The 12204-nt window shown below is 61.3% G+C and overlaps 1 protein-coding gene across 1 annotated transcript; it reads left to right on the top strand.

Annotated features, from left to right (window-relative positions):
- Positions 1 to 1918: 1918 nt before the first annotated feature.
- On the top strand, positions 1919 to 9215 carry GBX1 (gastrulation brain homeobox 1). Its single transcript, XM_032698688.1, has 2 exons — positions 1919 to 2378; positions 8412 to 9215. Exons 1-2 carry the CDS (start codon positions 1919 to 1921, stop codon positions 8933 to 8935), a joined length of 984 nt encoding a protein of 327 aa, XP_032554579.1. The 3' UTR covers positions 8936 to 9215.
- The last annotated feature ends 2989 nt before the right edge of the window (positions 9216 to 12204 follow it).

Genomic DNA, 12204 nt, shown 5'->3' with positions numbered 1-12204 from the left:
ATGAAAGAAAAAGGAGGCTCTGTGATGTCATAGCTGGGCCCTGGGGAGTTAGACTGTGCCTGTTTAGTGGAGGAAGGCTGAGTACCTGGTGGACCCACTTTGCCTAACTTACACACTCCACACAGGATCCAAGTGTCCAGCTCCATGGCCGGGCTTTCATGTCCCACACAAAACACGTGCTTCAGGACTGCAGCAAAGTGGTGTTCCAGATCTCCTCAGGGACAGAGCAGAAGGTGATGGTTTAGAAATCCATGTGTTCATACAGATAGTAATGCCACCAGGGACACTGGGTAGCTAAGCAGCCAGAGGTACTGCATCCCTGGTCAAAGGGGGAGTGCAGGCAGGAAAACACAGGGGGCCTGAAAAGAGGAATACCTCTAGGTGAGAGATGGAGGTCTGGCGTGTCACTGTGCCACTGAAAATACAGTCAGAGTGAGCACAGACACGACTTCAGCTGTGGCATTTCTCAGCATCCAAGTGCTTTACGTAGCAATCCCGATGCTTTTCTGAAGCAGGGCTTTAGTTTGTCTGATGCTCAGCATATTGCAGGCCCGGTGAGCAGCTCCCTGTAGACAGGAGCACAACCTAAATGTTGAGCTGGGGGGAGAAGTCCTCTGCTTTAGCGTGGAGACTCCCCACAAGGGGCAGGCGATGTTCCCCGAACACACAGAGCGTAGCGGAGCCGCAGAGCTCTCGCCGCAGCTCCAGGAGCTTTCGGCTCACACGGGTCTCGCTTGCTCTGCAGACGGAGCGATGCACACCAGGGCCACCGGCCGCCACCCGGGGAACGCGTATGGCGCTCGGAGTGCGGGGGGTCGAGCCCCGGGCTCTGTGCTGCTCAGCGGGGCCGGGGGACCGCCGGGGCCGGGACATCCGCCCCCGGCCCCGCTCCGCGCCGCATGCCCGCTCCTGCCCGCCGTGCCGAGCACCGGGACCACCCCGCGGGGTGCGGCGCCGGGGCCTCTGGGGAGCAACAAGGGGGGACGAGGGGGCCCCTTTCGGATTTCAGCCCTCTCCCTTCCCACCACGGCCCGAGTGCGTCTGCGGGCGGTCCCGCGGTCTCCCCCGGCCCCGCGGCGCCCGAGCCCGCCGGTCTCACGGAGATCCCGCTCCGAGCCCACAGAGACTCCTGGGCTGGGAAAGAGGCAGTCGGAGCCCTGGCCGGGCGGGCCCCGCGGGTCTGCGGGCGGGTCTGCGGGCAGAGCACGGCACGGCACGGCACGGCCGCAGCGCGACGGGGCCGGTACCTGGCCAGGGCCAGTCCGTCGGGGCACTGGAGCCCGCCCGTCGCCGCCGTCCCCTGACCGCTCCCTTCGGGCTCGGCCGCCGAGAGCGCTGGCCCGGGCCGGGCCGATTGCGGGGCCGGCTCGTCCCGTCCGTGATCCCGCGGAGGGCTGTGCCGAGCGACGCGGCCCCGTCCCGTCCCCACAAAAGCACCCTTGTGCTGGCCCCGTAATTGCTAATCATCAATCACCATTAATAACAGCTGATGAGGCGGGAGGGGGAGGCGCCTTCCCAGGGGCCGGCCGCGCCGGGGGAGCGGGGCGCTTTGCCCCGGCGGAGCGGGCGCTGAAGGAGGAACTCGACCGTGATGTGCGGAAGATGGATGAGAGCAGAGGGCGACACCCCCGCCCGCCTCCCCTCCCTCCTCCCCCTCCCCTCGCCGGCCCGGCCCGGCCCCCCCGCGGCGGGGCGGGCGGGCGGCTCCGAGCGCGCCTCACTCCGCCGCGCCGAGACAGCGAGCGGGCGGACGGGCGGCAGCTCTCGCTGGGCGCCGGAGCCCACCGGAGGCGGCGGGCGCGGGCCGGGGCCGCGGCGGCGGCGGGGCCCGGGGGCGGCGGAGGGATCGCGGCGAGTTGGCGGCGGCCCGAGCTCGCCGGAAAGTTGGTGCCGGTTGAGCCGGCGGCGCCCGCTCGCCATGCAGAGACCCGGCGGCCAGGGGACCGCCTTCTCCATCGATTCGCTCATCGGGACGCCGCCGCCGCGCTCCGGGCACCTGCTCTACACCGGGTACCCCATGTTCATGCCGTACCGGCCGCTGGTGCTGCCGCAGGCGCTGTCCCACGCCCCGCTGCAGTCGGGGCTGCCGCCGCTTGCCCCGCTCGCCTCCTTCGCCGGCCGCCTCACCAACACCTTCTGCGCCAGCCTGGGCCAGGCAGTGCCCTCCATGGTGGCGCTCACCACCGCCCTGCCCAGCTTCTCCGAGCCCCCCGACGGCTTCTACCCGCCCCAGGAGCTGCCCCCGCCGCGCGCCACCCCCGACGCCGGCTGCCGGCGAGGCGCCGAGGGCCTGGAGGCGGAGGAGCTGCCCCCGGGCCGCGACAAGGGGCCGCCCGAGCCGCCGCTGCACTTTCCGGACCCCTTCCCCGGCCTGGCAGGTAAGAGTGGCGCGGGCCCGCCCCGTCCGGCGGAGAGAGGCCGGCCAGCCTCTCCCGGACCCCCACAGCCCCGAGAGGACCCTGACCGGTCTCTCCCCGCCGCGCCGGCGGCTCCTGGGGATGGCGGACCCGCAGAGCCCGAGCTCGCCAGGACGGGAGCCACGGAGCCGCGGGCGCTGAGGGCCGGGGCGCAGCGGGCAGGACGGCGGGGTCGCTACGGCCTCGACGGCTGGACCTGCCCGCGGCTGCGCTCCCTGTCCGTCCCGTCGGGCCGAGACGGGAGGACAGGGACAGTTCCCTGCCGTCCCGGGCCGGCTCCGCAGCGCCCGCAGCTTTTGCGGACTCTGCTCGCCTCGGCCGGGCCGTGGCGCAGGAGTGGGGGGAGCGCGGCCGGTCGGAGGGGCTGCCACGGCGTGCCATGGGCCGCCCGGCAGGGCCAGAGCGGCCAGCGCGGCCCGGAGCCGCGGCCGGGCCGGCGGCGCGGAGCTCTCCGAGGTCCTGGCACCCGGCCCGGGGCGAGCGAGGTGGAAGGCGACGGGGCGCGGCCCGGCCCGGCCCGCAGGGCGGCCCGCAGCCCTCCCCGTCCGTCCCGCTCCTGATCCCGGTCCCCGTTCGGGACCCGGTCCCGCTCGGCTCGGCGCGGGGCCGCCTCTAGTCCCCAGCACGATGCCGCGTTCGGGGCCGGTGCCTCCCGGCGTCGCCGTGTGGCGGCTACCGGCGCTCCAAGTGCCCTCCGACCCCGCCCCGCTGGGGCCGTGGCGGGGCAGGTCCCGCGCTGAGGCGGCCCCCGCAGCCCTGCTCCCCTCCGTCCCGGCCGCCGTGCCCGCTGCTCTGCCCGCTGCTCTGCCCGCTGCCGTGTCCGCTGCCGTGCCCGCTGCTCTGCCCGCTGCTCTGCCCGCTGCTCTGCCCACTGCCGTGCCCGCTGCTCTGCCCGCTGCCGTGCCCGCTGCCGTGCCCGCTGCTCTGCCCGCTGCTCTGCCCGCTGCCGTGCCCGCTGCTCTGCCCGCTGCCGTGCCCGCTGCCGTGCCCGCTGCTCTGCCCGCTGCTCTGCCCGCTGCTCTGCCCGCCGAGCGCCGCGTCGGCACCTGCTCAGCCCGACGTCGCGGGCAGACGGCAGCGCTGCTCCCGGGACCCCCCACTGCAGCTGGGGGCAGCTCCCATCGGGGTCCTCACCTTTGTGCGCTGCGGCCGCTCCCCGAGTGCGCCTCCACCGGCCTCGGGGACTTGTTGCTCCATATTTCTCAGACGGGTCCAGCGCTCGGCTCTTCCCCCTCGGCTCCTGCAGCGTGGGGCGTGAGGCGTCCCTGCGGCGAGACCCAGACAAGCCAGCTGCTGCTTCTCCGGCGTGGCCTGTCCTGATCACTCCTGAGATCCACCTTTGTCTCGCAGGCTTCTTGGCATGGTTGCATGCTGCAAAGTCTCTGCTGCTTCTCGCACTGCTCGGCTGTTTGTTCTCCATCCTCCTTTTAGTCTATCCTGGATAAGCCCAGGCATCTCCTTTGTCCTGCCTGGTTCCTCCCTCAGAAGAGCATTTTCCTCGCTCAGGTATCCCTTGAACCTCACCCCTCACATAGGACAATGGCGGCATTCTGCCTCCCCATTGCCTTTGTGGGTTATTAGGGCATTGGTGCACATCTGGTGCTCCCCAGCCTCCGTGCTGCATTAAAAACCCAATGTGATCTCATTTTTATTGTGAAAGTCTCCTCGAGGGCAGCGCTGCCCTGGCCAAAGCCACCTGTCCATACGACTTCATCTTCCCAGTCTGTGGGCAGATGAACTGCATTGTGCTTGATCTCCCTCCGTGGCTCCTCCGTAGCCGAGCCCAACATGTTCCCTCCCCCCACGAGACTCAGACAAACTGTCCCAGAGAGTGGCCACTTCTGAATCCAAGAAATTCTACCTCTAAGACTTCTCCGGTTGCAACTGGCTCATATGGAAAGGAAGATGTCTTATTACCAACTCATTCCCTGCTGCCTCTGAGCACTGTGCTTGCTCCAGAGCCATGAAGGATGCTTGTCTTTCTGCATAGGCATGTGCCCATGTGGACCCAACTCTGTGGGCTGCTCTGCCCAGATCCGAGAGGATTTGTCTGGCCAAATGTGGCCACCTTCTCCTATACTTAATATTTCTCCTGACTGTGTCAGAGATGGACAGTAGGGTCTGTTTTACTAACCATCTCAGATTGCTGTGGGCTCTTTCCGATATTAGGAAAGAGAAAGATGATTTGTGTCAAAAGGAGTCATCAAAAACCGTCTATAATGCAGTTTGTGCTCACATCCTGTCTGTGGCCCTGGCCAAAAGCAATTGTCCAGGCAAGAGCAAGAGAGCACAATCTGTGCAATGCTCAATTCTAAAATGACACTTTCCTCATATCCAAGAATCTGCACGTCAGGGGCTTCTTGAAACAGGTGTTGTTTCTGTATATTTAGTAAACTTCGACCAATTTGTTTTCTGTGACTTTATTTAATCTCCCCTGGAGCCCACCAGAAAGGAATGATAACCCTGGCATCAGCCACATCCCAAGACAAGGTGTTCCACAGATCTCTTATCTGTGGAAGAACCATGTAAAGAATAAATGCCTCCTTTTGTCTGTTTTACTGACATCAACTGACTTATACGCAGACTTATACTTCTGTCCCTGGGCTCTGTTAGTATCTCCATTGCAGGTGTCTATGAACACAAGATCAGTTGCTTGCCAGATCAGCCAAAGAGGTCAATGCCCTATTTTAGGGCCTCTCTCTGCATCCTCTAGGTTTCAAACTCGCCTCCAGTTGTTGCCACCCTTCTTGAGTGGGTACAGACATGTAGGGAAAGTAGTGGTGAGAAGCAGCAAAGCTTGGAGTCTGGTTTGTTACTACAGGTGCAACAAAGAGCATGACCCCTGGGATAAGGGTGCTCAACACTCAGCTCTCCACAGCTCTCCTGAGAGCAGGTTTGTTCCTGAGCTGTGCAGGTCTCCTCTGAGATCTAGGCTGTGGTCTGAGACCCTCTCTTGGGTTGATGTAGTGACTGCACATTCAGTCGGGAGCAGGAGGAGTTTCTGTTGTTTCCTCGCACGCTTACCAACACGAGGCTCTTCTGGCTGTCACAACACCAATTCCTGATCCAGGTTTCCCTGATCCTGTTTGAATAGCTTTGTCTCCTGCAACACCCAACTCTTCTCACCATGCTTTCCACATCCATAATCACAGCACCACAGAATGGTTTGGGTTGGCAGGGGCCTTTAAAGACCATGGGCAGGGAAATCTTCAACTAGATCAGGTTGCTCAGAGCCCTGTCTGACCTGGCCTCAAATGTTGCAGGGGATGTGGCATCCACCACTTGTCTGGGCAACCCGGGCCAGTGTTTCACCACACTCACTGTGAAATATTTCTTCTTTATATCTCATCTAAATCAACCGTCTTTGAGTTCAAAACCATCAAACCCCTTGTCCTATTGCAGCAGGACCTGTTAAAAGCCTCTCTGTGTCTTTTGTATAAGTCCCCTTTAAGTACAGAAAGGCTGCAATAATGTCTCCCTGGAGCCTTCTCTTCTCCAGAGAGAAAAACCCCGACTCTCTCAGCCTGTCCTCATAGCAGAAGTGCTCCAGCCCTCAGAGCATTTTTGTGACCTCCTTCAGGCCCTCTTCAATGTCTTTCCTTGGATCAATGAACAGCTGGGACTTTGTGAAGAGCAAACCAGAGGGTCAGCTCTACTCTTCATCTACTGCTTCTTGTTGATTTTTCAGTCACGATGCTTTGCTTCATGACAATTTCATTTCCTGTTCAAAGGCCTTGGAAACCTCAGTGTACACCCCCTACACTATGTGTGGGATCCTCTGCCTCCATTCCTTCCTCGCTGGGGAGACAGTAGGTGACTAACAAACCAATATACCAATTTTCTTTGTGAAAACATCTGGTTTAGACTCTGTCATCAAATAGTTCCAAGTTTCTTACTGCAAACCCAGCCCTTTTATAAGACACAAATGTGAGAGTGTTAGAGACTGTTCAAAATTTGAGGTCTGGTTAAGAAGAGAGTATCCAGACATAGCACCTGTTTTACAAATTGTCATGTTGCAGTGGTAGCTCAGCTTTCTTCCAGTCTCCTGGGCACAGCTTGGGCTGACAGGAGCAACCTGCCTCATCAGCACTGTTTGCTGGTGTGGCTGCTGGGATGCCATCCTCCATCCCTGGGGAATTGCAGTGCTGGGGCAGGACCTATGAGAGCTCTTGGGGAAGACAATGATTTCCGCATAAGAGCTCTCTTACTTTGTCAGGCCCCGTGCTCCATGGGATGGAGATGGTACACAGAAGTGAAAGCTCTCCTTTTCTTCAGCAAAGTGCTCGCAGCCAAAATGCTCCTTGCCACCTGCTCCTAATCCCCAGCCCGGCCAGCACAAATTCTCTGGGTCCTTATGCACTATGCATATGGGAGGTGTCTTCATCCCCATCCCCAACCCTCAGGAAGAAAGAGGTCACTGTCTGTTCTTCTGCAGCAGGACAGAGATCAAATTGTTCTTCCCACTATACAAAGCAGTAGGAGCAGGCAGATGAATCCAAATCTCCAAAACTGGCCACCTGCTCTCAGGAAGCCATAGACTTGCTGCAGGACTGACAAGGGAAATGGGGGCTCTCACACCGTCACCAGACTCCCAGCAATGTCTTCAGGGCTCAAATAGTCTCTTGTAGTAGCTGTTTGTGTATTTGAACCCTGCCCTGTCAGGCTTCTGAGGGCTGTTTTGCCTTTCCCACTGAGATGAGGTGAGGTGGCCAGAGATCCAGTGGCCTGGGTTGCATGTGCCAGTACCTGGACACTGCTTAGAAGTTTGAAGAGTTGCTGCTTCTTCTTCTGCATGTTGGCTTATACTGAGTGGGAGTGCTTCAGGACTGGCTCCTTCTGGCAGCGATTCATGCTCTTGGGTCACACTTGAAGAATTTTCTCATCTCCTCTAGCCTCAGCATGACAGAAAAGCTTCCTCACCTGTTTGTGCATAGCCGTGGGTCCTCCCTTCATGACCCCTGGCTGTGACTTGGGACACCTTCTCACTTTGTTTGAGCCCTTCTACCATGGAAGTGACCACCTTCCAGACCTCTTTCCTCCCCCGTCTCCCCCCATGTCCTCCCTTGCTCCATGGCTCTTTAATTGTTCCGTCGGCAGTTTGGGACAGAAGAAGCTTGTGAGGAGAAGATTCATAACCTTGTACTTTATCAATATCCTCGCAGCATGGGAGAGGTGTCTACAGTGGTCTAAGCACTGCATCCTGTCCAGTGGCCTGGGATGAGGTGCTGTCTCTTGTGTGATGTTGGCAGGCTCTGTCCTGCCCCTCTGCACATTGCTGGGGGAAGCTGAGCCCTGAGCATCAGATTTCTCAGCCCCTTGTTCTCTGGCTGCACAGAGAGCCACTGGTGGGTCCTGGGATTAAGGAGAGAGAGCCAGCAGTGGGACACCCCACGTCCTGTAGAGTAAGGAAGTTTGTTGGCTCTGGATACTCTGGACAGTCCTTTAGCTCCTCTTGGCTGGCTTCTTGCTGAACAGAATCAATGGTCTGGTGCAGTGGGAAGGGACAGGGAGGGCTGACCTGAGGGGCAAGGTATGGATGTTCTTTCCAATGTGGAGGTTCAGACAAGCCCTTTAAGGGTTGTGACGTGCTCTGCTGGACCAAGACTGTTGTGCTGCTACGGCTGGGCTGTGGGATGGGGATGGGGCAACTGCTGTGGAGGTCAGACCCCAGTGTGCCCGCCGGGTCTGTGGGTGCTGCCCCTCGGAGCCGAGCAGGCTGCGGGGAGCAGGGCATTGGGGTCCCGGACTGGAGCAGCTGGCGCTGCCCGCGGCAGAGCCCGGTGCGGGGCTGCTGCTGGGGCTGGGACCACCGTTTCGGCCTCCCCGGAGCTGCGGGACGCGGTGATGGAGGGGTCCGGGGCTGTGGGAGCAGCTGCAGCCGCCCGCCGAGGGAGCGGGGGGAGGCCTCCTCCGCGGCTGCGGGGGCTCTGGGCGCGGAGGGACGGGGCGGGGCGGGGGCCGAGCCGGCGGGCGCTGACGCTGTGTGCCCCGCAGACGGGAAGGCGTACAGCTCGGACGAGGAGAAGCTGGAGGTGAAGTCGGCGGCGACGCCGTGCAGCGAGCGGGAGGAGGAGAGCTCGGCGGGCGAGAGCGAGGAGGAGCCCTTCCTGGACGGGGCGGCCGCCAGCACCGCGCTGGGCGCTAAGGGCAAGGGCAAAGGCGGCCCCGCCGCCGAGCAGCCCCCGCCGGGCTCCGGGGCCGGGAAGAGCCGCCGGCGCCGCACGGCCTTCACCAGCGAGCAGCTGCTGGAGCTGGAGAAGGAGTTCCACTGCAAGAAGTACCTGAGCCTGACGGAGCGCTCGCAGATCGCGCACGCCCTGAAGCTGAGCGAGGTGCAGGTGAAGATCTGGTTCCAAAACCGCCGCGCCAAGTGGAAACGCATCAAAGCCGGCAACGTCAGCAACCGCTCGGGAGAGCCCGTCCGCAACCCCAAGATCGTGGTGCCCATCCCGGTGCACGTCAACCGCTTCGCCGTGCGCAGCCAGCACCAGCAGATCGAGCAGGGCGCCCGGCCTTGAGCCCGGCGGGGCTCCCGGACCCCGGGGCGGGCGCCGGGGAGCCCGGGCGCCCGCTCCCACTCCTCTGTACATGTCCCTTATTTATTCCGTGTAAACTCTGTACATACGGCAGCGTGTCCGTCTGTCCGTGCCGTGGGGAGTGCGGCTGCCCCGCCGCCGGGCCCCCCGCCCGCCGCGCCGGGCTGAGCCAGGCCGGGCTGGGCCGAGCCGGGCCGGGGCCGCGCTGCCTTGGGCGCCCGCCCATGTATAGCTGTGATTTCAATAAATTATTTTCTATGGAGCGAGGCCACGTTCTTCCTCGCTGCAGGGATGCGGGCCCGCGGCCCCGGCCCCACGGGGGCGGAGAAGGGAGGCGGAGAAGGGAGAGGGACGGGAACAGGGACAGGGACGGGCGACATGGGCAGGGAAAGGAACAGGGGCAGGAGCACGGGCAGCGGGCCGACCCCGAGGGGCGGCCGCGGAGGCCTGGGAGGGCGGCCGGCGAGGGCGGGAGGCTCCGGGGCTCACCGGTCCCTCGGCCAGTGTCGGTACCGGGGCCGACGGAGCCGGCGGCTCTGAGGGGAGCAGCGGTGGTCTTGCGGGCTTTATCGCACCCGGTGCAGTGCCAGTACCGAGACACAGGAGGGAGAAGGGGAGAGGAAGGGCCGGAAAGCGCCCGGGAGCATCTCCAGGTCCGCCTTCCCGCCAGTGGGGCCGGGGCCGGGGCTGGGGCTGGGGCCGGGACTGGGTCGGGGTCGCCTCCGCAGCTCACCCCAGGGTGGGGGAAGGTGTGCAGTGCCCCAGATTCCCAACACGGCTGCGGGTCCTGCCCTGATCTGGGACAGCTGCTTCCCTGGTGCCCAGGCCCAGGAACGGGAGCAACAATGAAAGGGGCTCACACATCCAAGCCAGCCAGGGTGGAATTCTCTGCTCTTGAGAGCTACCACATGAGATGCTGCTTCTGCCACCAGCAATCTCAGACACTGAGCCCGATCCCAGAACCCTATGAAGATCCAGTTGACATGGGCACAGCTGCACACCAAGTCAACAGCACAAGGGCCGTGTGGTTCCACCATTCCCCAGGTGTCCAGCCGTGGGAGTCTCTGCCCTGGTTTGATGAACATCAGCGAGTCCAGGGGCAAAGGAGCTCCTGCACCTGTGCTGTGGTAGCAACACCCATTGCAAGGCTCTCTCCAAGGTGCTGCTGGGGCTCTAATTGCTCCAGGGTTTGGTGGGGAGTTTGGGTCAAACAGGGTCCAGCTGGTCATTGTCACCTTCCCTGGGAGACACAGCCTGGGAGAGCAAGAAACATCTCTGAGAGCCAGAGCCAAATTCATCTTCCTGGGTGTCCTCCCTGATGCCACAGCAAGGGCTGGGGCACAGTTCTGCCAGGAGGAGGAAGTGCTCCCTCCCCATGGCCCTTCCCTCTTTGGCAGGTACATTCTGTTTACCTGGAGTGTGGAGCCCATGCTCAGCCTGTACCACTGAGCCGTCCTGCAGCAGCCTGGCACCTCAGAGCATTAGGGTGGCTGTCCCTGCCTGTCAGCCACTGGCTCCAGCTGGCCTGTGTGGGGGCAGCTGAGAGCAGAGCAACTGTTCGGACAAAGCCATGCTCCTGGATGGCCTTGGTGGGTGCCTCTTTCCACAGAGATGTTTGCTGCAGATCCCAAGACAGTTTTGAGCACAGCTGACTTCCATCACAGGACACCTTCTGTCTCTGTCCCTGCACCACCAACCTGGAACTGCCTGGCCTGGTGTTGCTCACAGCATCCCCAGCGTGGGTTTGGTCTGCTCAGGTTCCAACATCTGCTGGCATTTGCTCTGGATCAGGGGAGGTAAATGTCCTCTGGCAGCCCCCACTGCCCTGCCCTCAGGAAAACTGCCAGGTCCCTTTTCAACATGCTGGGATAGAGCTGCCTGCACCTGAGACCCCCAGCTCAGGTATTCCCCACTTCTCCCTCCCTGAGTGGGGGTTGGTCTGAGACAGAGACTGAATTTCCCTGTGCTACACAGCTGCAAAGGGGACACAGCCATTTGCAGTGACTCCAGCAGCTCCTGCACATGAAATGGTGCACACGCCTCTGGCCAGGTGGGATGGGAGGGGAGGGTAAAGCCATTCTGCAGCTACAAGCAGGGCTCTGCCACTACAAATGTGTCCACATGAGGGGTCTGTGTCACTGCAGCCAAGCACGGCACAGCAGTGCATGTTAATCACAACACTCTGGAAAGTGTCCACAGCTCCAGGGGCAGGGCAGTGACAAAGAAAGGAGTTAAGTTTTATTTTAGGGTTGAAGAACTCCCTTACTCTCACTGAGCATTTCTGGATGACGCTACTTTGATAAGTCCTGCTCCAGTGACAGCAAGAGTTTATTGTGTCCTTAACCCACCCCCCACACTATGCAGGCCATTGCCCACCTGAACTCCATGTACAGAGCATCCCTGCTCCTCTACACGCTCATCCATCAGCTGCCACTGAGATGGATCCAAGACCTGGAGCTTTCAGCTGCTTGGAAGTTATTTGGGTTTTGGCTTTTTTTTGTTGTCGCATTAGACCAGTCCCAGAGCCCGTAAACACTGCCACCCTTTAACAGCCATGTTAAAATCCCCACAAGAGCTGCAGAGGTGCTGCTCGGTCTGGTGCTACTGTAGGTGACAGACTCATGCTGTCACCAGTGCTGCTGGAGAGAGCTGCAGAGCAGCAGAGCGCTCCTGGCACCATGCAGAGCAGAGCAGAGCTCCCCGTGAACCTGGAGCACTGCGACGGCTCTGGTGCCTCCTGCACAGCGGAGAGCAAGGCACGGTGAGTGTGGTGCACAGCACTGCTTGCCCTTCACAGTGAGCATGGGGCACGGCCCTGCCTGCACTGCGCACCCCATTGACAGTGCTGCACTCCCTGCACCGAGAGCTGCAGCCCCTCCCCAAATGGGAGAGCTGCAGGGGCCCCCACGAGCTGGAGCTCTGCATGTTGAGTCAGACTGGGGTGGGTGGAAGGAAGAGGGCCACAATGAAAAACTGTGCAGTAAAGAGTAACCCTGTGTGACCCTGCACATCTGGGTGGGACCTCGGGAGGTCTCCGCTCCAACACCTGCTCAAAGCTAGTCCTCATTAGAGGAACTTGTTCATCTGACTTCCAGTATCTTCAGGGATGGGCAATCTCTCCTCTTTGGGCCCCAATGCCAATGTCCAACAACCATCCTAGTATGGTTTTACCCCTGTATCTATTTGGAATTTCACATCTACCAGCTTCTGCCTGTTTCCTGTGTCCTGGGATAGGAACTGATGGGGGGAGT

The sequence above is a fragment of the Chiroxiphia lanceolata genome, chromosome 1, assembly GCF_009829145.1.
Source record: "Chiroxiphia lanceolata isolate bChiLan1 chromosome 1, bChiLan1.pri, whole genome shotgun sequence".
In the NCBI taxonomy this organism is placed as follows: Eukaryota; Metazoa; Chordata; class Aves; order Passeriformes; family Pipridae; genus Chiroxiphia; species Chiroxiphia lanceolata.
The sequence above is the reverse complement of the archived record's forward strand: the minus strand, read 5'-3'. Positions and strand labels throughout refer to the sequence as shown.